This window comes from Mirounga angustirostris, unplaced genomic scaffold (genome assembly GCF_029215605.1).
Source record: "Mirounga angustirostris isolate CCGP_5_RB_7025 unplaced genomic scaffold, mMirAng1.0.hap1 SCAF_17, whole genome shotgun sequence".
Taxonomy (NCBI): domain Eukaryota; kingdom Metazoa; phylum Chordata; class Mammalia; order Carnivora; family Phocidae; genus Mirounga; species Mirounga angustirostris.
This window is the reverse complement of record NW_026991725.1, coordinates 37369222-37395414: the sequence shown is the minus strand read 5'-3', so window position 1 is coordinate 37395414 and position 26193 is coordinate 37369222. Positions and strand designations below refer to the sequence as shown.

At 55.5% G+C, this 26193-nt stretch overlaps 1 protein-coding gene across 2 annotated transcripts; it reads left to right on the top strand.

Moving 5' to 3' along the window:
- The first annotated feature begins 5881 nt into the window (after positions 1–5881).
- On the top strand, positions 5882–25687 carry CDC42EP4 (CDC42 effector protein 4). Of its 2 annotated transcripts, none has more exons than XM_045888541.3 (2): positions 5882–6290; positions 23705–25687. In XM_045888541.3, the coding sequence occupies exon 2, from the start codon at positions 23802–23804 to the stop codon at positions 24849–24851; it is 1050 nt and encodes a 349-aa protein (XP_045744497.2). In that variant the 5' UTR covers positions 5882–6290; positions 23705–23801; the 3' UTR covers positions 24852–25687. The 2 variants fall into 2 exon arrangements, with proteins under 2 accessions (XP_045744497.2, XP_054366699.2); XM_054510724.2 differs by lacking the exon at positions 5882–6290 and adding an exon at positions 6889–7306.
- Positions 25688–26193: the final 506 nt, after the last annotated feature.

Here is a 26193-nt window from a genome sequence, read left to right as displayed (position 1 = left end):
GGTTCTGCTAGTAGAGGGCTGTGTGACCTTGGAAAAGTCCGTTCACTTCTCTGGATTTTATTTTCTGTTCTGTACAGTGGGTGGCCTAGGTGATTGCTAGCATTCTAATCATTAGCCCTAAAGTAGCCAAACTACGTGCTTGGAAAGAAGGGGAAAATATTCTCTCGTGCAAATTTCCATGCAATTATTTTATTAGAGATTTAATTACAAGGCTCATATGCCTCCTCATCCCGCTCTCTCTTTCGGTTATCTTATGGCCTTTGCATGAGCGAAGTTTGCTTTGCTGGAGGAATCCCTGCTTGCCACTCCGCCAAGACTTCATTTGTTACCCCAGAAACTCCACTGGTCTGGGCCTGGGGCTATCAGCTGCCTGAAACCCAGTCCTCATTGCTGGCTTACCTAACATGTCCACTGTCTTCGGCCACAACTGGCTTGTGAACGTGACAGAAGACTTGGGGAGAGGAGAAAACTAGCATCCTGTGGCATCAGGCCGGGAAGTGTAAATAAATTAGCCTTGACATCAGGCTGAGTTATTGTTATGACTCAAAGGCTTTGCAGGACCCGAGGAAAGACACACATACACATACACACACACATGCAAGACAACACTTATAGGAAACGGAAAACTCTAGAGAGAACCAACCCCGTAGCCACAATGAGGGGCTTTGACAATTACGCCCAGCCCAGAAACACGTTTTCTGGCACCTCTGCCTCATTCTCCCCACAAGAAGGGACACCAAAATGCCAGACCCTTTTCCACTCCTGCAGCTTCTTTGCAGTCACTGGCTGAAGACATAGTCACATCAGCTTGAATGTGGGGACAGAGGACAGAGGAGAGACAGATCTTTTACAACCTGTTTGTTCCAGAGGAACCTCCCTCCGGGTGCCCATGGGGGCTAGGAAAGTATAGGGAAATCCCGGGGTCAGAAAGAAGTATACAAGCCTCAGGTCAACCCAAGGATCTGGGATCTGGGGGGCTCCATGCAAAGGGAGGGAAGGAGGTAGGAGGGCCCCAACCAGAGGCATAAGCACAAGGACCTCCTGATTTGACGGGGCTGTTCCTTTAAGCGCTTGGAACATGTGGGCCCACGTGTCACATCACATAGGGGCAGAGAAGATGCTGAGTGACGCCTTTGGTTCTGGGTACCCTCCTCTTCACCCCTGGGCCATGCACTGAGCTCCAGGAAGGAATTTAATTGGGGTCTCTGGTGTGGATGTGGGCTGGTAGAGACAGGGTATGGGAGGTGGAAGAGGACATGGCTGGGGCCTCCCAAGAACCGCCTGGAGTCAAGGAGTGTCAGTTCTCCTTAACGATGTAGAACCTTCCTGGGCTTGATAGGGATTTGTGTCTGCTTGGATGGGTGCCCAGTCTCCCCTAGCGACTTTCACTTGCCCACTGTGACCCAGTATAGTCACAGGACCATTCATGCTTCAGCTGGAATCTGTCTCCTTTCCTGCTGTCGTGTGGTTTTGTGGCTGGAACCCTGGGCTCCAAGGCTTGACTGCTTAGGCTTTTTTCCAGTCTAGGATCCGGACTTACTAGCAGTGGGACCTTGGGCAGGTTGCTTAGCCTTTTCGGTTTTTAATCTGATACATGGGAGTAATAGCAACTACTCCATAGGACAGAGATGTAGAATTCTTAACTCAGAGTAAACTACTCGACAGGTGACAGCGACCTTGTCTTTTCTAAGTGCCCCCTTTAGGCTAGTTTGCCTCTGATCTGGGCTCTTGAGGCAGAGACAAGCCTTTTCTGGGCACAGACAAAAGCTCTTTCCTTCCCCCCAGTTGCTTTTCTTTCCACCTTTTCAGGGGCCCAGGAGGGTTTCTGGTTATCAGGGGCTGCCCTCCAGCAGAGCTGGGTGTCTGCCCACCCCTCTCCAGAGACAATTAGAGAAAGCTCTGGGAGAGCCCCTCCCCGGCCACCCCGAGCCCGACCGACTCCTTTATCAGAAGTCCAAGACTGCCTCTTATAGATAATGTCATTCATTCTCTTTCTGTTAGCTCGATTCTGGGAAACACTGATGGAATGGGCCCACTCTCTGCTCAAGGGGGAAGACGCTCAGGAACAAACTTAGTCCCAGAGGTCTAACTTGAGCCCTGCATTTTGAGACCAGCCAGCGTCCACATTGGGAGCCCTCGTGGGGCCCCAGCCTGATGCTGAACACTGGCCTGCATTATCTACCAACCTCATGCCAACTCCAAGTGACTCAAGTGACTTCTTTCAGGTCATACAGTGACATTTGGGATCTGAACCCACATGGGCCTCAGGCATCTGCTTTCCCAATCGGGACCTGCAGGTCCTCGGAGCGCCAAGAGAGGAGCCCTCCGTTTCTTGCTTTTCCCCGGGGGTGGAGGGGGGGGTTGTCATTGGTGGTTGAAGCGCTGGGCTTCAGAAATCTGGAGACCACATGAAACATTCCTTCCAGGGTCCCTGCTTCTGAGACTCACTGTCTTTAGCTGAAGTCTATGCTCATTTTCTGAAGAACCGGCAACCCTGACTGTATCTTTTTTGCCCATCCTTTTCTCCCTCCCAGATAAACAAGGTATTTCATATCATCTCCCACCTCCCTGGAAATGTCCCAGCTCAGTGGTCAGGGGCAGCATGTTAATAACCGGACAATGCACAGTGACATACAAAACCCCTAGTAGGGGGAGGGGGGCGCTCTCTGTCTTTTCCCGTGGCAGGATAGAGGAGGGGACCCAGAGGCTAAAGTCTGACTTAACAACAATAAGAGAAACCAGGGTCCCTTACTTTGGACTTGACAGTTCACAAAGCAAGGTCACATGCTTTATCTCCTTCCATCCTTCTGATAAACTCCTGAGGTCGGACTGTTGTTGTCCCCTCCTTACAGATATGACTCAAAGAGACTAAGTGACTCCCCCAAGGTCACACAACCCTGATGTTCTGACCCCACATCTGGACTCATTTCCAGTAAATTCCATGGCCTCTCTGCTCTGTCCCCACCCCTTGACCGCACCTCATCACCTTCTTCAGGTCCAGCTCAAGCCGACTGCCACCTCGTGCCTCCAGAGAGTCCCCAGCCTGGTGAGCAGCGTGTCTCCCTCACCAAGGAGGGCCAGGGGGCCTCTGAGATACAGCGCCTCCCTCAGCCCCTGAGCCCTGGGACCTGCCATCCTGGGAGGATCCCTGACCCTGGGGATGGCCCAGCGAGGTCACCGTGGGGTCACCAGCCAGAGCTCAGTTCAAGGCTGGGGTTGCAGGTGGGAGAAGAGAGGGATACAGGGCTCTGGACTCTGCTCATCCATGCATCTGCCCAATGTACGTATGCCAACCCACAATGGAGATTCCAACACCTACCAGACACCATCCTGTCCCCAAGAGCCTGTGGGGATGAATTGCTGGTTTCCTCTCTGGGTACACTGGCTGCCCCAAAGCCCGGATGTGGGTTAAATCCCTCAGAAGGGGGTTTATGCCCCTGGAGCCTGGGGCAAAAGAGCCCCCACCCCAGAGGCAGACTTTCCCCCAAGGTGGTGAAGGGCCTTGCCCTGACGGCAGGCTCTCTGCCAGTAGCCTGGTATCCTGGGGATCTTGCCAGGTTGCATGGCAGAGTTTCCCCCCGGCCCTGTGAAAGGGCTCCAGGTGGTTCCCTAGCGCAGGGAACCAAGGCATGAAAGAGCCCCGGCCCAGCCAGGTGGGCAGGAATAGCCAAGGGTGGGCAGGGTCTCAGATCACCAAGGCTCCAAGCTGTGATGCGCTGAGGGGTCCACCCTGGACCACCTCAGGCCCTGGTGATGCGCTGAGGGGTCCACCCTGGACCACCTTGGCTAACCTCAGTGGGGGGAAAATGGTGAGGGGACTCAGGATATAGATGGGAGGCCATAGGTCAGGTCCCTCCAGAAAGTAAAATGACCTGCCCAGAGTCATACTTTAGGGCAAACCTGACTAGAGTAACAGAAGTAGGATTAAGCAACCTAATGTAACGTACTCTCTTGAAAGCTGGGGCAAAAGAATATGAACTGTGGGCGCCTGGGTGGCTCAGTTGGTTAAGCGACTGCCTTTGGCTCAGGTCATGATCCTGGAGTCCTGGGATGGAGCGGGCTCCTTGCTCAGCAGGGGGTCTGCTTCTCCCTCTGACCCTCCCCCCTCTCATGTGCTCTCTCTCTCTCATTCTCTCTCTCAAATAATAAATAAAATCTTTAAAAAAAAAATTAAAAAAAAAAAAGAATATGAACTGAGATGCCCAGAACCCAATGTTAATAAAGCACGGAGGTGTGTGTTTGGGATGGGTGGGTGCCTTGGGAGGCGGCGGTGGGGCAGGCCCATGCAGTTTAAGGAGCACGTGAACACAAACCCTCAGCGCAGGTCCCAGCAGCTCCAACAGGCAGAGACACACGCCCAGGCCTAAAAGCTTATAGGTCAAGTTACAGCGAAGGTGCAGTTAAGACCTCAAATCCCTCTCCAAAGTCAGGGGCTTAGAGCTTGCCAGAAATTTCAAGGTAGCTATTCAAGCTTCAAGTTCCTCATTTTGCTAACTTCCTCCTCACACGCACCCCGTGTCCGAGCCGATCGGGCTGTGCGCACGGATTATCAGTAGACAGCTCTGGTCTGAAAGGTTGGAGCAAAACTTAGCCTCAGTAGATACTTAGGAGGCAAAGGCCCCTAGAAATTCACAGGTCTGGGACCATGAACATCAGGGACAATTAACACTGTCTTTCAATCAAGCCTCCCCACCAGGGTCCTGGCAGTGCAGTGGGGACCACCGTCTAGCAGCACCTACCACGCTCCTGGGGTGGGGGGTGGGGGGCAGGCGGAGAGACAGCCTACATCCCCTGTGGGCATCCTGAAGGCAGGGTTGGGTTTTACACATCTTTGCCCCAAAGGCAAACCACAATGAATGGCAAATGCTTGAGGAAGGAGCCTCCCCGGCACCGCACGCACTGAATTCTGATAAGGAGGGCAGAATTACAAAGGGGTGAGGACTTTGTCCTGGAGGTATGCTTAATTGCTGTGTAATCTAACTGGGAAGGGCAAACCCCAGACACCTGTAAAAAGGACAACAAATTGCTGAACAGCTGACCCTAAAAGACAAAATAATGTGTTAAAAATGGAGGGAAGGAGGGGGCGGGGGCGGTGCCCCAGCGAATCAGGTAAGTTTTCTCCAGACAGAGAAGACTAAGCTGTGGTTTCAGGACCGCCAGTAGCGGGGCTGAAGAGCTTACAGCTGTCAGCAGTGTGGGGTAAGGCACCAGCCCAAAGGGGCCCACGGCAGGATCCCACGGCAGGATCCCACGGAAAGCCACGTGGGCTGGGAGCGGAGGGAGTCTGCAGCCCTCACACTACCACGGCCTGACTTGCTTTATTTATTTTTACTTTTTTAAAAAGTATTTTTAAGTAACCTCTACACCCAAGGTGGAACCCCGGGATCAAGAGTCGCATGCCACCCTCCCCCCCCTCCCCCGCCGCCACTCCTGACTTGCTTTAAAACCCAGGGAAGCTAGCTGCCACAGCAAGGGAACTGCCACAATGCGCCTCGTCCACTTTCCTGGGCAGCACCTCCCCACTGGCGTTTATTACTTTGGTAATAACCATTTACAAGGGGAAGCTATTCCTCGGTGAATCGAGCCCAAGGCCTGCTCCTCTGGGACTCAGGAGTTCATCGTCCTACAGGTTCACTCCGAGCAGAACTTAGTCTCCGCGGATGCTCAGGAGGCCCAGGACTCAGGCCTCCGGAAAGCTGGCCGATCAAAGCCAGGTGACCCCGCCCAAAGCCCCTGTTACACCGGCTCCGGGGCTGGCCTGGGGCCGCCCCCTCCCCGGCCCTCTCGCTTCCAGTAAGAGTCCGGGACCGAATCCACGGCCTGGGCGCCGCAGACCGCCGGGCTCCGCTCTCCCGTCGGTGCCGGGCCGGCAGGCAGGGGGCGGGGGGCACTGGTTCCTGGCCACCGCCGGGTCTCCCCGGGACCCCACCGGCCCGGCTCCGGCCGCCCTCCCTCCCCACCCCGGCCCGGCCGCCCCGGCCGCCCCACTCGGAGCTCCGACGGTCTCACACTGGCCGATTTGAACCGCGGAGGCCGAGCGGCCGGGCGGGGGTTCGCAGCCGCCATTGGCTGCGGCGGCGCCGTGACTTCAGCGCGGAGGGCGCGGGAGGGAGGGCGCGGGAGGAGCCTGGGAGGGGAGTGTCCGGGAGGCTCGCCGCCCAGAAAGCCCGAGAGCCAGAGGGAAACCGACGCCGGCGCTGACATGGGCCTCCAGCCCCGGTGCCGCCCGGAGCCCACGGAGGGGACAGCGCAGCCGCGCCGGCCGGGCGCTCGCGTCTCTGGGGACCCAGGTAGGCGACAGCCGCCTGCGCCCTGCGAGGCCTGGGTGGGCTTGAAGCCCCCAGAGGGGCGGAGAGGATGGAAAACGCCTCGAGAGGGGGCCGAGGGGCGGGGAGGAGGGCTCAGAGACCCCCCCCACACACACACTCCTGCGCCCGCCCCCGAGTGGAAGGGTCGGGCCGGGGCGCGTGCGGGGCGGCCCGGGTGCTTGGGACCCGGAGCCGCGCACCCCGTGTCCGAGCCGATCGGGCTTTGGGGAGGAGGGGCGGCCGAGAGCCGGGGAAGCCGCGCTCCGCCTCGATTTCCTCTGCGCAGACTGGGATTCGGCGTCCGGCCCCAGGCGCTGCTGGAGCGGGTGACACGGGGCGGGGGGGGGGTCCCCGGCTTTAAAGATCTGCCCGCTGCCGGGGAGTGGGGTGTGCGCCGGGGTGGGCAGGGGCACCACCATCGCGGCGCGCCGCCCGCAGTTTCCGCGAGGGGGGGCGTGTGTGCGCACGGAGTTCTCCGTGAATAAGAACCGAATTCTTCGCCTGTAGTGGCGGAGGCGTGCACACACGCGCTCGCTCTCGTACACACACTGCAGCACACGCCACCCAGTGTCACCGGGCGGGGAGAAAAGAAGGAAGGAGCTGCTTGGAAGGGACCGGCCGAGGAAACAAATACTCCCCCGCCCCCGCCCGCCCCCGCCCGCCTCCTCGGAAGACCTGGAGGCCGCGGCGGGAGAGGCCCGGGCTGGAGAGGCCGCGGCGCCTCCGGGCGGGGTGGGGCGCAGCCGAGCCAGCGGCCCCGGGAAAGGGGCTACGCGCGGGGCTGGCGCGCCGGGTGCGCCCGGGGCCAAGCGCTGCTGGCGAGGCCGGCGGCCGCGAGCGGTCGGTTAATGATTTAATCACCCGCCGGGGGCGGTGGAGCCGCGGTCGGCCGTCTCTGGCTCCGCCCCCTCCCCGGAGCGCCCCCAGCCGGGGGTACAAAACTGCCCCTGTCCCCGGTGCGTCCCCCACCAGCTGCCCTGCGGCCTGGGCCGCCGCGGGTGAGTGCGGGACCGGGAGAGCCGGGCTGGAACCCGGAGCCGGGGTTGGAGGGCTGGCTGTAGCTGGGCGGGCTTCCTGGGAGAGGACTGAGCCGGAGCGGGGTGTGTGTGTGTGCGTGCGTGTGTGCGTGTGTGTGTGTGGCTGGGGGAGGGGTGCTCTGCTAACTCAAACCAGATTCCTGGTGTTTCCCGTAGAGATACTGCAGCCCCGGCTTGGGCAGTTTTCTTTCTGTCCCTGGGAGAATGGAGGGGAAATACAATGCTTTCTCTTTTCTTGTCACCCTTTGCAATCTGACTGGCTCCCACGCCCTCCGCTGAGTCCACGGCGCCCATTCTTTGCCCGTGTGTATCGGAGCGGTTGAAAGCGGAAGGGGTCCCCGAGCCGCTGAAGCCTGCTGCTCCGCTCTTGAGGGTTTGTGGTGCTGGAGGGAGGCTCTCCCTCATCCTTACCCTCAGCAGCCATCTGGACCAGGGAAAGCTTCCCCCCTGCAGCCAGCGTAAACAATGAGGGGCCCGGGTGCGGGAGGGCCTCCTATAATGCAACTTCTTCGAACAGTCTGGCTTTCTAATAACTCCCCGCCGCCTCCGCCCCCTTTCTGAGGCTGGGGTGGAGGAGGGGACCACCAGCAGGATGGACTGAATTTTAAGAGAACAAAGAACAGGGCACAAAGGAAGGGGAAGCCGAGCTGTGGATTTCCCCCAGAAATGGGGAGTTTGCGGGCCCAAGGCTGGGCCCATCCAGGCCTCTAGGTGGCTCCGAGGCTCCCAGAACAAGAATGGGGCATCCTCTGGAGTCTTGGGAGGCTCCATCCCTGTGCGGTAGCTAGGACCCTGCCCCGAGTGTGGGGGTGCCATGTGGGCTCCAGTGTTCACCAGCTGCCCTGTGTGAGCTGCCCATGTGACTAACTGATTAGGGTGGTTTATCTCCTCCAAATGTGGACTTCGCCCCTCTCCTCCTTGAGCACAGCAGCTGCTTTCCACAGCGGGGGGCTTCGGTGAACCTAGGGGAGATATCCCAGTGGGTTCTGGTCTTCCCAGGGGTCTCTGGTGACCCACGCAGGGACTGGGAGTGGGTTGGTGTGATAAAGTGAGTCTGCTCCCAAGAGGTGGCGATTTGGGGTGAATCCCAGCCCCCCTGATGTCTCCCTGAGATCACAGACCCTTGCTCGTTGATGAGCCAGGGTTCATATTAAACTCCCTAGCTCATGCCTCTGCTTGGAACATTCTTTCCATTATCTGAGGTTTCTGCCCTTTTTTCTCTTGACTCCTCTTTTTCTCTTTCATTTCTCTCTTACACGTGCCCACCCACTGATGCTCCTCCCAATCGAGTGTGCAGACCCCAAATGACTTCTGTCCCTGCTGCCTCTTAGAGACTGACCGTCCAGCCCTCAACAGGACTGGAGCCCACGGAGTCCCAAGCGAAGGAGAGTCTTATTTACAAAATGGGCTGGATCCGCCACCCCCACCCCGGGCGGATGTCAACCTGGGAGAGGAATCTTAGACCCTTCTTGACAAGTCAGGCGCTTTCCCAGAAGGGCCCCGGATTGGCTCTGCTTCAAGGATTCCAACCCCCTCCACCTTTGGAGGGGCTGATTGATTTCTGTGGGCCGGGACAGGCTGTGCCCCGGTGTGGCAGGCAAGGTGTTTGATATTGGCCGGGCTCCCTCGTCTGCTTTCTCTTTCTCATTCTCCCCCTCCCCCACTCTCCCACCCAGTCTTTCTTCCCTTCGCTGGTTTGGGTTGGTGGGAGTGGAGAGCCCAGGACTCCTGCCGGGCAGCGTGTCCAGCTTCCTTTGGCTGGACGTTCCACAGGCTCAGAGGAGCTTGGCCCTAGGTGGGGAGGGAGGAGTCTGTCCCTTGGAGGAGCAGGATCTGGGTTGATGCCAGAGATAAGGAAGGCTCGGGGGCGGAGGGACGGGGCTTGTGCAATCTTGCCCTGGAAGCTGAGAGAGGGCTGACCCAAGCTTAGGTCTTCTGACCTATGTACTGGAGGCTTTTCCTCCTCCCTCAACCTTGGGAAAAGGAACCAGACTTTGAAGCCAGCTGGCAGAGTCCTGCTCTAGTAAAGACTTCTGGGGTGCTCAGGGGAGGACAGACCCGTGCCAGCCCTCTCTGGACAGGGAGCTGGATGGTCGCGCCGGGAGGGACTGGTGTGTGGCTGGATGTGGCCCTTGTCTGCTCGCGGTGAGCGGCCAAGGAAGTTGAAGCTGTTACTTTCCCACATTCCCACTCAGTGTGTCCTCGAAGCTCCAGTTTAAAATACACCGCTTGTGGAGCCTTGGGCTCCCTTCCAGAAACGTACATCAGAGTCTCCCCTAGGCACTGCCCGCTTGCAGCTCGGCAAGGCAGCAGTGCCTGAGTGTGTCTTCGGGAACAGCCTCTCTCGCTCAGCCAGGTCCGCTCAGGCTACCGCCTTCTGCCCTGGCCATGGGGTGGGCGGCTGGGGCCAGCCTCCGGCTTCCCTGGGGGAGTCTCCAGGTTCTCCATACACCTGTGTCTACCCTGTTCTTGCAGTGACTGAAGGTGGGCTGCCCACCGGACCCCAGCTTCAGGTCTTCCCGGGCTGACCGTGAAGCCAGGCTCTGCCCTCCACCTTCTGCTCCTTGCCCCTCCTTCGTACCCTCAGGGGCCCACTGCCTGCAACCCTTCTCTATTCCTTACACTGTTGCCTTGACCCCGGGAGAACACAAAAGGAGCCTTCTCTGGGCTCCACTGCAGCTTCTACACCTCTGTTGAGAGTTGGATTAGGTCCAAAGAACCAGGCGGTGTTTTATCGGGGCTGGAGGGTGTGGAGGGTTTGCGCCTTATTTGTTGCTGGTAGCACCCAGAGCGCCCCAGATTCCTGAGTTATCCAGCCCTCATCCTAGAGAGGAAGGGCAGGGGGCTCTTTTGTCCCACCTTCGCTTCATTCCCTCCCCCCCCCAATCAAGCTGAAATCAGAAAGAGTATAAGTCCTGTCTGAGAGAAGCTGGGCTCTTCCCTCCTGCATCACGAAAGATCTGGAAGGAGGAAGTCAGATGGGCTTAGAAACCAAGTCTCAGGTTGCTGGACCCGCGGTTGGTGGGGGTACTACAGTCTGCCCCTGGGCCTCAGAAGCTTGGAGGACCCCTCCCCCCTGCAACGCCTCATCCCAGGGACCCTCCAAGGACTTTGAAAAGGGTCAGCCCTAGAGCCTTTTGGATGGGGTATCCTCAGGTGGCACTGATGTAGGTGTCCCAGGTTAATCATGGGTCGTCCTGAACTTGGCCAGGATGTGTGTCACTGGGGCTGCTGGAATTTTCCTCCTACGTCTCCAGGTACAGACAGGGGGTGTCCACTGAGAGCCAGAGGACACGTCTCAGCACCTTCATAGCACATAGGTGAGCGGCCACCTTGTGTGTGGTGCCAAGGGCTTGGCCTGTGGGAGCGTATTTAAACCTCGCAGTGACGCTGGGAAGTACGTAAAGCTAGAAGCTCTTGAGGGCCAGGCCCGGGGGAGGGCTGGGGTGGGGTGGGGGTCGCGTATGGCTCTGGGGTCCATGCTCTTCACCTCTGCCCCGCATGCCCCGGCAAGGCCAAGACCATTTGGAGTGAGTCCAGATCCGCCCGCTCCCTCTGGGGAGCCTGGAGTGTCCTCTCCGTCCCCACTCCTCCACTGAGCACCCCACTCTCAGGAGAAGGGAAGTGAAACCAAACAGGGCCTGGCAGATCTGATTTCAAGCCCAGCTGCTTGCTTTCTGAGGCAGAAGCTCTGGGCAGGAGGGAGGAGCAAGAGGGCCACTCCCAGGTGAGGGGGACCTGCCCCGTGCTGGGCCCCCACTCCACCTCACACCCCCCCGCCCCCCCGCACCTCTTCCTCTCTCCCAGCTCTTCCCTCTGCCATGGCAGCCGGGTGCTTGTGTCTGTCCGTCTGTCTGTCCGGTGGCAGGCTAGGGGAAACACGTCTCCAGGAAGAGCGCTGTAAACAAGCAAAGTTGCTAAATACCCTTGAGTCACCGGCTCTTGATCTTCTTGACTCCCTTGTAGTTTCCTGTCCACCCCCCCCCCGCAAAGGGTCACGGGTCATGCCTTCTCCTTCTTTCCAGGGCTGTTTTAACTCCCAGGAGGTGAGGAGGCTTTCTCCTCCCCACTCCCACTGCCTTCACCGCCTCCCTCCCCGGGCCCAGAGCACACAGTTCTGGGATTAGGAAGGAGGTGAATGCAGAGATAAAGGTGAGGCAGCTGCTGGGGAGAGTGGCGTGTACCCAGCCCTGGGGGAGCAGGACAGGGGTTCTGGTGGCAGGCTGTGGTCTGTGTTTCCCAGGATTTATCTGTACTTTTCCCTGGAGTGGTGGGGAATGGAGTGCCCAGGCTAGAGACATTTTAACCTGAAATCCTGTGTAGAACTGTGTATCCTGGGGTGCCTGGGTGGCTCAGATGGTTAAGCGTCTGCCCTCCGCTCAGGTCATGATCTCCTGGTCCTGGGGTCGAGCCCCGTGTTGACTGCATGTCAGTCTCCCAGCGCAGTCGGGAATCTGCTTCTCCCTCTCCCTCTGTGTCTCCCTCCTGCTTGTGATCTCTCTCTCTCAAATGAATTAAAAAAAAAAAAAAAAAGAACTGTGTATCCTTTGGGTGTTCATGCATCCAGAATCTTCAGATCTCAGAGGCCGGGATCCCAGCATGGCTTCTGACCCTCCCTGGTACCCCTTCTGGTGGAGGGGGGAAAAGCCCAGGGTTCAAAATCAGGCGGATCCTGAGACCCTTCTCTCTGCTCTGTCCCTAGCAAGTGTGTGTGGCTTGGTGAGGCACTGCTGTCTCTTAGCCTCAGTCTTCTTTTTTTTTTTTACTCTTTATTTTTTTATTATGTTATGTTAATCACCATACATTACATCATTTGTTTTTGATGTAGTGCTCCATGATTCATTGTTTGTGTATAACACCCAGTGCTCCCTTCAGTACGTGCCCTCCTTAATACCTACCACCAGGCTAACCCATCCTCCCATCCCCCTCCCCTCTAGAACCCTCAGTTTGTTTTTTAGAGTCCGTAGTCTCTCATGGTTCGTCTCCCCCTCAGATTCCCCCCCTCCATTCTTCCCCTCCTGCTATCTTCTTTTTTTTTTTAACATATAATGTATTATTTGCTTCAGAGGTACAGATCTGTGATTCAACAGTCTTGCACACTTCACAGTGCTCACCATATTAGCCTCAGTCTTCTTATCTGCAAGATGGGGATGATGATAACTCAATGGGATTGTGGGGAAGAAGACAGGATGGTGTTATTACTTGTTTTATTTATTTTTTTTTTTAAAGGCACTGTGGTCAAGATAAAGCAGCTGGTTGGTGCAGAATAAAAGCTCAGGGAATGTGAGTTCCCTTTCTCATACCATGGTCCAGGAAGGGCCTGTCCACCTGAGATCCACAGGTTGGGGCTAGGATATCCCTGCCCAGAGTAGGTTCCTAGGCACCGGCCTGAGAGCTGGCACAGCCCACTCTTGAGACATGTTATTCCACAGTTCCCTTGATCACAAGTCGCTGAGCAAGGTTGGACAGCTGCTTCTATGTTTTCCAGCCATTAAAGGGTAAATTAAGCTGTAGTGAGTTTTCCCTGGCTGGCTACGTTACTGGCTTCATTTTCTTATAAACTCTTAAGAACTATAAATTCTCTAAAATGAACAAGAATGAATCCGGTGGTGAGCATCACGATTAGCAGAGATCCCTCGAGAACAGCACTGCCCGTGGAGTACCCTGCTTGCCACGTATTTAACCTTCCGTCCTCCGGTAGCCACATTTTAAAAACTAAAGACGGGGGGTACCTGGGTGGCTCAGTCGTTAAGCGTCTGCTTTTGGCTCGAGTCATGATCCCAGGGTCCTGGGATCGAGCCCCGCGTCGGGCTCCCTGCTCCGCGGGAAGCCTGCTTCTCCCTCTCCCGCTCCCCCTCCCCTGCTTGTGTTCCTGCTCTCGCTATCTCGCTCTCTGTCAAATAAATAAAATCTTTTAAAAAATAATAATATAATAAAAACTAAAGATGGGTGAGATTAATTTTAATGTTTTATTTAACATAGTACATATCCAAAAGATTGCCATCTCACCACATAGTCATAAAAAATGAATGAGATGTGTTACATTATTTTATCATAGAAAGTCTTCAAAATCCAGTGTGTATTTTATTCCTGTAGCACATCCTCATTTGGATGCTAAATTGCACAGATATTTAATCTGAATCTGAGTCTCCGAAAATTCAGAGTTGAAAAAGCAGATTCATAAACTCAAGTGTGTTTTAAACATAAGTTTTTCCAAAAACTGCATCTAGCATCAATTTTTAAGTTTAAATATTTAAAATAAAGGATTGAGTCCCTTGGTGACATTAGCCACATTTCAAGCTCTCAGCAGCCCTCTGTGGCCAGTGGCTACTGTATCCGATGCCGGAGGTTGAGTATATTACGGTCAAGTGCCAAGAACAGAGGTGCTTTGTGTCAGCAGTGTTATTCGATATTATATTGGCAATTGTAGCAGATGTAATAAGATAAGATTAAGAAATAAATGAGACAGAATTATTATCAGTTGCAGATGATGGGCTTGTCTACTTACAAGGCCCAAATGTTCAACGGTAACGATTCAAGTGTGGGAGACAGTACAAGTTTAGTAGGGTGGACATTAAATATATATAAATCAAGATTGTAACCTCCCTGTTTACCAGCTATAATGGTCAGAAACTACAGCTATGGAGAAACAGGAGGAGACAGAACCCACTTACAACAACAAGACCCAAGACAACAATGACCCAGAATAAACATGACCAAGACCGTGTACGACTTGTAGGAAGAAAACCCACCACATTTAATGGAGGGTATCCAGAAGACTTAAATAAATGGCCTGATGATTTGATGTGGTGATCAAGTCTATTCTTCGCAAATGAATTTCTTACTTCCTTTCAGTTCCAACATAATCCCACCAGGATTTCTTTTTGGACTGATTGTTTTTAAAGTCCATCTGGAAGAGTAACAACATTAGAAAAAAAAAATTTGGAAAAAAAGTTTAGGGATGTTACACTACTAGATGCTCACACATGTTTTACAGAGGGGCAGTGTAGACCTGGTTTAGGAATCAACAGACCCGTGAACACAAAGGGGAGTCTGGAGATAGAGTCGTGAGTGGGAAGTATCTGTATATAAAGAATTTTGCTATCCGATGAAGGTAACATTTAATGCTTTACCCACATTTTATAACAATCCTATATGGAATCAGGAACGTTATTGTTATATTTTAATTGTTTTTCTATTTTAAATAATCCACAATCTTCTTTACTTTGTTGTATTTTCTTCTAGCATTTTTCTCTATGAATAGTTGTTCATTAATACCTGGTAGCTTTAGAAGAAGTGAATATTTTCATACTCTTAGAAGTGGGAAAGGTCTTTGCTTCATATTTCGAAAGCCACAAACCATGAAACAAATTTGGCTACGTAAAAATTAATAAGCACTCTGGAAAAGAAAACAAAATCATCCCAGTGTAAACGGGTATATGAGAAATGTGCAGAAATATTTGAAAAATATGATGGTAAAAAATGTAATTGCTTTAATATTTTAAAAAGTCCTACAAATCCATTGGAAAAGGTGAAGCCCCTTCCCCAGAAAAACGGGCAAATGATTTCAACAAGCAATTCCCAAGAGAAAGGATGCAGAAGCCAATGATAACAGGCTTTAAATGCTCACCGTCCTTAATAATGAAAGAAATACAAATCACAAGTTTGCAAGTGTGCTGGTTACTGTGTTTTTTGTGTTTCTAACTAAAGAAGGTGTAACACCTGGTACTGGACACCATCGTCCTGCGTTAGTGGGACTAACTTGGTTGAAATTTCTGGAGAATAAGTTAACAGTAAGAAACAAAAGTTATTTAATTCACATGTATCCTCTGGAATAAGGACTTGCGCCAATTTAGCTCGGAAGGATTTTTGTTACAGAGTTCAGACAAAACGGAAACAACCTGGCATTCCTTCGTGGCCCACTGGGTGTAAAATTTAGAGATTTAGTACTTAATTTAAAAGAACTTTAAAGGTTATTAACATGTAAATATTTTCGCCCAAATGTGAACAGTGGGTTGCTTTATTTATCTACCTGCCGTGGAAGGTACTGCAAGTTCCATATATCATTTCCATTTTTAATAACCACATTTTAAAAAGTAAGAAGAGATAGGTGAGATTAACATATTAGCCCAATACATTCAAAATATGTGGGTTTTTTTTGAGGCCGGGGGGGTGTGCGGGGTGGGCAGGCAGGGACAGAGGGAGGGGGGAGAGGGAGAATCCCAAGCAGGCTCCACACCCAGCATGGAGCCCAGTACGGGGCTCGATCCCACAACCCTGAGATCACAACCTGAGCCGAAATCAAGAGTTGGACTCTCAACCAGTTGAACCACCCAGGCGCCCCAAAATATTATCATCTTAACATGTAATCAATAGCAAAATATAATGAGCTATTTTACATTTTCTTTTTCGTCCTAAATCTTTGAAGTCCTTTTGTATATTTCACCCCTTAGCATGTGTTGATTTGGACTCCCCACATTTCAGATGCTCTGTAGCCACATAAGGCTGGTGCTGCCACGTTGGACAGTGTAGCTCTAAATTATTTAATAACCCCCAGAGAGGCAACAGAAGGCAGAAGTCACGGAGAAGGCGTGGTGCAAAGTATGTGGAGTTCACCCTGTGAGCCCTGCTCTGGCAAGAGCCTGGTGTCCTGATGAGCTGGGTCGGGCTCACCCTGCTCCCCACTACCCCATCAGGGATCCCCAGGGGAAGCAGGTCTTGGAACAGGGCCTTGTTCACTTTCCCTTTCTTCCAGGAAGCAGGGAGTGTCCATCTGCAGGACGTGGGATCTGGCCGGGCGTGGCTGGGCAGTGGCACCCTTGGGTCAGTGAGCCTGGTCGGGATGGGCAGGAAGGCAGGGGTGGTGGAGCAAGTACAGGGCGCCCAGCTTGGGTCAAGGTTCTGGTCTTCCTTCTTGGTGGCTGGAACAACCATGAAACACAAGATGGGGCCTAGAGCGGGGCAGGCATGAGAAACGTTGGAGGCAGGGCCTCCTGAGCCCACTCCTAAACATGCCAGGGGAGTCCTTCTGGGTGGTCCTCCCTACCCCCCACCTCTCCCCTCCCAGGGAATCCGAACATGGGGAGGTTCCTCCGAGCAGGAAGCTGGAATGAGATCCTGAGTAAGGAAGAGCCCATTTGAGCCATCCCTGAGAGCAGATCTCTGATGGGAAGTCCATCCAAGGGAGTCTTGATTCCAAGGGTTTTCCAGAAGCAGCCTCCCCAGTGCCATCCCACCCCCACAGGGACATTCTCGGCTGGGGACATCTGAATGGGCCGGGAGACATCACCTCATTCAGAAAACCGTGTGTCTGAGGTCGGCCAGAAGTTGGCTCAAGTCAGCATTGAGTAGTGGTGAGAGTGATCTGTGTGGGGTGAGGCTCACGCCATCTGAGCCTCAGTTTCCCTTTCTGTAAAATGGGGGCCATCTCGACACCCTCCTTGCAGGGAGAGGGGCACAAGTTTCCCCTGTCCTAGCACGATGCCTGGCATGCGGCAGACCCCGGTAAATGACAGGATTGCTCTGTCTGTACAGGACTTGATGGTTGGCTAACTGTGGGAGCATTGTGGTGCTGGTGGTCCTGCAGGACCTCAGCCTTTTTCTCTGCTCCCTTGCAGCCTCCAGAAGAGCTGAGCTAGGACTGTAGAAACAGCAGAAGCAGAAGCTTCACCTGCCCAGGGCATCTTGGATAGGATCCCACTGTGGGATCACCCACGTGGGAGGCTGGCCTCCAACTGGAGCTTTAGTGGCACCAGAAAATTGGCCTGTCTCCAGTGGACGGTGTGGAGGGGATGACTGTTATCTTCTCCTGCTCAGTTGAAGAGGCTCAGGCGTCAGGAAGCAGCTGTTGGGGAGTGAGTTCTTTCGGGGGAGTCCTAATCTCCGTATCTCCCCTTGATTCCAGGTTGCTATAGATTGCCCACTTTCTCCTCCCACACGACTTAGAATAAAATGCATCCAGCTTGGGGGGAGGGATAGAGGGAGGGAGAACAGACATCCATGGGGGGTGCATATTGGCACAGAGAGTGGACCCAAGACCCAAGGTGGGAGCCTTGCACTGAGCCTGAGAACCAGACTGTTCTAAGGTGGTGTTGAAATTAATGTCTTTTCCTTAAGCCTTTGATGCTTTGGGATATTATTATTATTATTATTATTATTACTATTACTAAAACAACATTACCACATTAAAGGAAACAAACAAAATACCTCTGTCCTCTCCAGCCTGACCTAACTCCTTTAAGCCTTTATTCATGTAGACTTGTGATCACTCTGTATAAACGAGCGGAAGCCCTGCCGGTTTTTTTCACCCCATGTGATGACATGTGGCCACCAGTGGTCCATGTGGCAGCCTGGTCTTCGTAAGCCCCCACTCCTCGTGGCAGCATGTCCGTCAGTTAACAGCTCGTCGTCCTCTCAACTAGTTCCTTATTCCTCGCTGTTAGGTGGTTTCCAGCCTTTTGAGATGATAAAGAAGGCTGCTGTGAATATCTGGGTATGTGACTTTTTCCCCTGCTTTGACATCGTTCCTGCTGGAGAAGTTGCTAAATCCTACTCACTTGAATGCCGTTATTTACAGAAACCACCGTGGTGGCTAGTGCCCCAAGACCACACTTCGGGTCGTGTGTGGCTAACTTATTGGCTGGAGCCCTGGTGTGGGGACAGAGGCCTGGCTCCCATCCATGACCTCAGGCGAGTCCCTCTCTGGCTTCAGCATCTCTGAGGCAGTGGTCGCTCCATACCCAGGATTTTAAGGAGATTACTTGACACAGAAACACACGTGGTACGGGAGGGGTCATGAAAGCTCATCTTCCCATCCTGCACTTTTTTTTTTTTTTTTTTTTGGGTGGCCGTTCAGGCTCAGATTATTTTAAGACCGCGCGTCTTAATCACCCAGTGCAAACAGCACACTTTCAAACCCAAGGGCTTTTGGCAACGCGCATGAAGGAAGTAGAAGGTTCCAAGTAGTACGAAAGTCAGCTAAAACGGCAGCGCAGCCCCCGTTGAGGTTCCTCCCGCAATGTAACAGTGTGGATCGAAGCGTCCACGGCTCGCTCCCATTCACGGCAGCCCTTGTCCCACGGCTGGAGGGAAGCTCTCTCCGGCCTTCGCCAGCACTTCTTATCTTTGCAGGGTAAGGCTGCCAAGTGTTCCAGAAAGCACCGAATCTTTCTCCCGCCACAAAAGCCAGAGCCCCCTAACCTCTTCCGGAGGGGAGCGGCCCCCGGAGGGGTGCGGCCCGCGTTTCCCAGAGCTTCTTGCACAAGCCCTTCTCCGTGTGACTCCAGCAGGCGGACGCTGGGCTGCAGGGTGCCTCCCCCGTTTCGGCCAAGTGAAGCTCTTCCTGGGTGGTGGGATGTTGGTTGCATGCCTGGGACAAAGGCCCATAGCCCACCAGGTGAGACCTGCCACTGCAGAAGCCCTGTGGGGCTTGGCGTGGGGTCTGGAAGGCCTGGCGTCCCCTTTGATTCTGCCCTTTCTGTTCCCCCACCCCCACCCCCCGCCCTGGGCCTCAGCAGCTCCTGATGTCCCTACCTCCAAAACATGCCCTGAATGGGCACCCCCCATCATCCGTCTCCTGGCCTCCATCCTCTTTGCCCTGAGCTCCTGCTTGCCCTCGTCCATGGCTGCAACCCCAGCTGCTATGGAAACCTCCAGACGCACAGATTGGATGACTTCCCTGCTCGGGAGCTGCCGTTGATTTCCTTTCATACCTAGAATGCCGTCTGAACGCCTACCTCGTCTTCCAGGGAGGGCCTGTGGGACCTGGCCCCCAGCCCCTGGGTTTTCGTTCTGTTCCTCAAACTCCACCAGCTTCTTCCCACCTCTGGGTGTTCACATTTGCTGTTCCGTCCTGGATTGCCCTTGACCTGCCTGGTTCCTTCGCATCATCCACTTCTTGGCTCGCAGAGCCCCTTCCTCGCACCCACATTCACACTACAGATGTGCCCCCGGAAGGCAGGGGAGCTTATCCACCTTGTGATTCTCACTGCCCCCCTGTCTTTAGGGCCTAAAAGAGTATGGAAAAATTGGTGGGTGTGCAGGAAGTCGATGAATGAATGAATGAGTAAATGAACAAGCCTCCGGTAGCCATTCCTAGCCATGACTGAGGTTGTCCTTCACCACATACCCCCTTCTGTTCAGCCACGTTGCTTGGGGCTGGCCCGGATGGGTGTTAGAACAGCTCAGCAGAGCTGATGGAGGGGCAGTTCCCCAGTGGCCGTGCAGGGGAGCGTTGAAGCGTGCGTCCTCTGAAGCAGGGTGAGCTGCAGGTCAGCTGCAGAGTGGGAAGCCTGCCCTGCCCCGGGAGAGCCCAGTTCTCTCTCCTGCCTTGGTCAGGCTGTCAGCCACCGGCCACTGCCTGGGGCTTTGGGAGTGCTTTTGTCCAGCCTGTCTTTCTGTCCGTCCAACTGCCGCTGGACTGGCTGATCTGGGAGGCCGGTGCTCTGTGTGCAGCATGCCAGCAAGCATGGGTGAGGGGTCCAGGCAAGGGCTGTCCCCTGGAGTCCCAGGAACAGAGCGGAGCTGAGGGTGTGGTCGGGCTCAACCAACCGGGGGCCTGGCCTTCCAGGGAGGGCTCACTGCGCCTGCCTTAAAGGAATGTTCTGTGGTTGGTGGGGTCAAGGGTAGAGGAGTCCAGTTCCATCAGAGGCTGGGGAGAGTGAGGGAGAGCCATGAGTTCCTGCTCGGTTTTCCTTTGCTCTGCCAGGAAAGTGGGATATGATGCTTCCGGGGTGGGGTGGGGAGTGGCCGCCCTGTCATCGGGCAGCCTATTTTAGCCACTTCCCCAGAGCTGAGTCATTGCACTTAGCAACGCCCCCTGCCAAAGACACAGCTCTCTTTGGCACGATCCCCTTCCTGGTGGGCTCTTAGGTCTCCTGACCTGCCCCCAGGACTGGCCCCGGGCCACCTGCTGGTCCTTAATCTTGGTATTTATCACCCCCACATTGTTCTGTGTTCAAAGCTTAGTGTTCTCACCAGCCCTGAAGCCTGCCCCATCTGGTCTGAGCTCTAGGATTCCAGAGACCCAGACCTTGGCCCGGCTCCAGGACTCCTTGCTGGACAAGTGAGATGCGTAGGTGACTCCATACAGGCCCCAACTCTCTCGAGACTTTTTCATGCTGGGTATTGGAGATGGTTTGGTTTTTTATAAGCCAGAAAGCCTCATTCCTACCCCCGGGGAGTGAGACCACAAGCAGCAGATAGCATTGGCTAGACTTTCGCTTTCTTTCTGGGGTGTAGGGCCAAGCCGGGTACTGGGGCCCTGGGGGCTGGCCTGCGGATTTCCCTGCTGGCCTCTCTTACCTCTTCTTCTGTTTTACCCGCCAGGATAGAAGTGGGGGCTGATGGGACCCTTCTGTCCCGTAGTTACGATGGCCAGAGTACCAGGTCCCTGTGAGTGGCCACAGGGCTCTTCACCAGGTCTGCTGAGGCCCTGGCAGTTGGGTCTGTGGTTCGTATTTCTCTTCTCTGTGAGGCCCACTTCAGATCGGGAAACCACAGTGCTGGATGGAAGCTGCTCAGTGGGTCTGGGGATTCCTGCTGTTACATCAAAACCCTTAACGCAGCTCTGGAAATTCATGTCATGTGTTCCCACGATTCTAGCCCTTTATGTCCCCTGCCCTGCCTCCCCTCTTTTTTTTTGTTTACCTGGTAAATAGCATAAGCTTTAGTTTCATAGCTGTGTTCTCGACCCGGGGCAATTTTGCACCCCCCTCAGTATACCTGTTTTCTGGGGCTGCCCTGGGTGTCCCTTTCCTCCCAGCTCTTTGAGATCCCAGGACTCTGTGACCAGAGGCAGGCGCTAGACTACAGGCAGGTTGCAGACATGAGCCCTTTCCATTCTTGCCTGGTGCCCACAGAAGCCTGAGGGATTCCCTAGTATCAAGATGTCGTTAGAAACCTGGTTTGGTTTCCTTCTGCTCCTAGCAAGTCTGAGGCCAACTGCAGACTCCCTTTCTCTTTTTTAGCCAAAGAAAGTTTTCCCCCAAAAGTTGGCCTGTGAACTCATGGTCACATAGGGTGACCCTCTTCTGAGAAGTGGCGAGGGGATGAGCCTGAGGCCAGTAGTTTCCATGAGTGTAAGAGTCAGCAAACTATGGCCCATGGGCCAAATCTGGCCCACAACTTGTTTTTATATATAAAGTTTTATTGGGACACAGCCATACCCTTTGTTTACATAGGGTCTGTTGCTGCTTTCCTACTAACTACAAAGACGGTATCTTCCACGAAGCCAGAAATCTTGAGTCTCTGGCCCTTTATAGAAAATGTTGGCCAATTGGTCTAGCTGATGCATGTCTAATTATTTAGAGGTTAGATCCCAGGACGTGGTCTGGAGGGAGGATTCAGGTTAGGGGTAAGGGAAGCTAAGTCGCCTGAGGGTTTGGTGGGGAGAAAGAGGAACATGAGGAGGGAGAGCTGACTGGCCATAGTGGGTCATCTCAAGGCCATCCAGGAGAGTCCTCCCCTGGCTCGGAGCCCAGCCCAGGTCACTGGTGTGGCAGGTCTGCCCCAGTGCCTGGCTCCCGCCTCACGTCCTACAGGACTTTGTTTGCCGGAGTGACGAGCATAGGTCTGCCTGGGGCAGGCACGGGGTTGGGAGCCATCAGACTGGGTGTCAGCAGCTCTCTCACAAGGAGTGAGAGCACTGGGGCTGGTGGGGGGGTGGTGGTGGTTGGAGGACACAGAGAGGTTGGGCCAGGAACCCCAGAGTGGTCTGTAGGCTGAAGTGAAGCCCGGAGGGCAGGATGGAGGTGCTGCCTTTCAACAAGGTCTGCTAGATGGGCTTCAGCGGTGAGCAGGCCCCTTGGAACCCCCTCTGGAAGCTCAGAGTCCAGTGGGCAGATTACAGCCCCGTGGGTGGGAATAGAAGGAGGGAGCAGTGCCTGCGAGAGAGGGGGCATCTGGAGTGCTGGGTGGCTGAGAGGGCGTTTCCCAGAAGTGACGTCTCCACTGAGCCCGGAAGGACGTTGGGTGAGCCAGGTGACAGGGTACTCTAGCAGGGACCTGCATTTGTCCAGTCCTGGAGTCCAGAAGGCAGACGCTCAGGGGCTGGGGCCGAGTGCAGAGGTAGGGGGGCAGCAAGGAATGGCATTGAGGAGGGAGGGAGGGAGGGAGGCGAGGACTGGTGGCCAGATCCAGGGGTCTGCACTGGGGAGTCCTGGATGGGTTTTGTTTTAGATAAAAGGTGATGAATGGTCTGGAGAGGGACAGAAGGGGAAAAATGGGGATCTGCTGGGCTGGTGTCAGGGGCCAGGCAGGATGTGGTGGGCTAGTGGGAGGCAGCCTTAGGGGTGAGGAAGAAACCAATGGGGTTCCCATAGGTTGTGCTTTGCAGTGGGAAGGGTGGGCCTGCCGTGAAGGTAGAGTTGAGAATCGTTAGCAAGACTGGTGGCCGACACCACGTCTCCCCACCCTGCTCAGCCCTGCACTACTGGGTTTAGCATTTGGGGCAGGTCGCTCCGGAAGGGGAAGGGGCTGGTTTGGCTCCAACACGGGACCTCATTTCGGTGCTTGCCAGGAGCTGTGTGTGTGGTACCTCAAACTTTCAGACGGCCCAGGCTCTCCTGGGGTCCCCTCTGCTGATCTTCTGTTCTGGTTAGCTTCCCCCCCCTGGCCTGGGTCTGCAGATCTCGGGGGCCAGACCACCTAGTCCCTGCCTTCCCACACCCTTAATGATTAAAGAAATCAGGAGGCAGTCCTCTTCATCCCCAAGAGGCACAGAGTGAGTCTTCGGCAAAGAGCTTGGCCCCACAGTAGAGAAGTCATAGGCGGGGTCCTCATTTATGGGACACCCAGCAAGGACTGGAAGGCTGGGGAGCTGGTTCTGTGGGTCCCAGCAACCCCACCCCAATTCTGATTCAGAAGGTGAGCCTGGCCACCCACATCTGTGGAGATGCTGGGCAGCATCTCTGGGGCCCGTCCTGTTGGCTCCCTCCTCTGAGGGCTGTGACTCAGGTTAAGGTGTCCACTGACTTCAGAGATTGAGGTCAGACGGCAGGAAGAACTTACAGCATGTGTCCAACCCTGAGCTGCCGCATGGACTCGCTTGTGTACCTCCACATCCTTCAATGTGGTTGTGTTTGCTCTGGCAGCATCTTGGTTGGGGGGAGATGACATCCTTCTCCCGGGTTCAGGGAGAGCGTGTCTGACCTCCACCCGGATTTGTAGAAAGCGCTCCCCTAACCCGAGTGCCTGAGCGTGAAGAAGGACGCAGGGTTATGACACCAACTGCCGGCTTATTTCACGGTGGTTCGTTTTGGTGGGAGAGCTGAGGTTTGAGTAGCAGCCACTAGGCCGGTGGGCTTTGGTGCTGTGTGGCCAGCCAGGGTTAACCCTTTGCCTGCTCTTCTCTCCTTGCAGCCCTATGATCTCCTCCTTGTCACCCCCTCCACCCGCCGGACTTCAGATCTGACCCCCGACCCGCCTGCCGCCCTCGGGAGGCCCGCCCCCCAGCACGATGCCTATCCTCAAGCAGCTCGTGTCCAGCTCGGTGCACTCCAAGCGCCGCTCCCGCGTGGACCTCACGGCCGAGATGATCAGCGCCCCCCTGGGCGACTTCCGGCACACCATGCACGTGGGCCGGGCGGGGGATGCCTTTGGGGACACCTCCTTCCTCAACAGCAAGGCCGGCGAGCTGGACGGTGAGTCCCTGGATGAGCAGGCCTCCTCCTCGTCCTCCAAACGCAGCCTCCTGTCGCGGAAGTTCCGGGGCAGCAAGCGGTCGCAGTCGGTGACCCGGGGGGACCGGGAGCAGAGGGACATGCTGGGCTCCTTGCGGGACTCGGCTCTGTTCGTCAAGAACGCCATGTCCCTGCCCCAGCTGAACGAGAAGGAGGCGGCCGAGAAGGGCTCTGGCAAGCTGCCCAAGAGCCTGTCGTCCAGCCCCGTGAAGAAGGCGAGCGCCGGGGAGGGCGGCCAGGAGGAGGCGGGCGAGGGCGAGTTTGGGCCTCGGCGGAACGGGGCCGCCGCCCCCCACTCCCCGGACCCCCTCCTGGACGAGCAGGCCTTCGGGGACCTGACGGAGCTGCCCGTCGTGCCCAAGGCCGGCTTGGGGCTCAAGCACGCCGAGTCCATCATGTCCTTCCACATTGACCTGGGGCCGTCCATGCTGGGCGACGTCCTCAGCATCATGGACAAGGAGGAGTGGGAACCGGAGGAGGAGGATGGCGGTTACCTCGACGACGGGGCCGCGGCCCGCCGCGGCGCCCTGCAGGCTCCCGCGGTGGCCGGGGCGGCCCCTCCCCGGGCCAGGCAGGAGGGCGCGGCCGGCGGGGACCTGCCCCAGGACGAGGGGTGGGCGGCGGCCCCCAGCCCGGCCTCGGCCCGCAGCGAGGGCAGCCACACCCCGCGGGACAGCAGCTCCCTGTCCAGCTGCACCTCGGGCGTCCTGGACGAGCGCAGCCCGGCCTCCCGCGGCCCCGACAGGGCCCGGGCCCCACTGGCCCGGCAGCCCGACAAGGAGTTCTCCTTCATGGACGAGGAGGAGGATGAGGAGATCCGAGTGTGAGTGAGGGGCTCCCGCGGGGCTCCGTCTCCTCCCTGCCCCCGGGGCCGCCGCCCCCTTCCCTGCCCCGTCCCGTGCAGGGCAGCCAAGAACCCTGGACTCTCCCGGGCGCGGGGAGCTGGCGGCGGCTGCAGGGTGGGCGCAGCCCTGCTGAGCGCTGCGGGACAGGAACCGGCCGTCCCTTTCCTCCACCCCGGCCTCAGTGGATGCCACTGGCGGCCAAGTTCCTGCCTCGTCTGGCCGCCGCAGCTCAGCCCCGGGGTGGCCGGGGGCCACGGCTAAGGACGCTCGGCTCACCTTCCCTCTCCTGGCGTCTCTGCTGCGACTGGTGGCGTGTGGCAGGAGGAAGGGTGGTCACGGCCCCCGGCCCCTCCGTCCTTCATCCCCAGCTCCTGCACCACAAGCCTGGAGCCCCTCGGAGCAAAGCCGGACCAGATGTGTGCACTAAACGCAGCCCCTTCCAGGGGACAAGAACGGGACGGGGAACGAAAGGAGGCCCCGGGCTTCTTGAATTTTCTAGAAGGGGCTCTTTCCAGGATGACACTAGGAACAGGCTGGGCGCTCACTAGCTCGGCCCCTGTTGATTTGTTTGTTCTTCTTGTTCTTCTTGTTTAAATCCTTCCAGAGCGGTATCTGGAACAGTGTTAGCAGGTCTGCCGCCAGAAGGAAAATCGATCCTTTTAGAAAACCTTTATACTAAGTGCTTCCAAACTTTATTTAGAACTGTATGGGGTGGGTGTCCGTGCATGTCTGTCCCTCCTCCCACCCCATAGCTACTAACAATTGAAGGCAGCCGGTGTAGAAAATTTCTGGAAGATGATTTTTTTTTTTTTTAAATATATCATTCCTATGGAGGGATAAAAAGCTTTTTTGACTGGATTACCCCGCCCATACACACACACACACACACACACCCTCTTCCTTCAGGCCTTTTCTGCCGGCAGGACCCCCTCCCCCACTCCTGAGGGCCCTGAGGGTATAGAGTTGCCAGATTTAACAACAGAACAAAACTAGAATGCTGACATAAATTAGAATATCGGGCATACAGAGGATAATTTTTTAGTATCCAAGTATGCCCTGTGCCACGTTTGGAACATACTTATGCTAAAAAAAAAAATGATCGGTTCTTTTGAAATTCGAATTTCACTCTGGCCCTTATCACCCTGCGCCAGGGGATTGAGTGGGAGCTTGGGTGTGTGGCCCAGGGTTAACGGATGCTGATTTTCCTGTCCCCGGAATAAGCTAACCCACCTTCTCCTGTCCCCTTGTAGCGGTGTGGGGAGGGGACAGACACAAGTACCACGGGCCCCAGGCCGGGGCCGGCGGGCGTAGCTGCTCTGGTCTG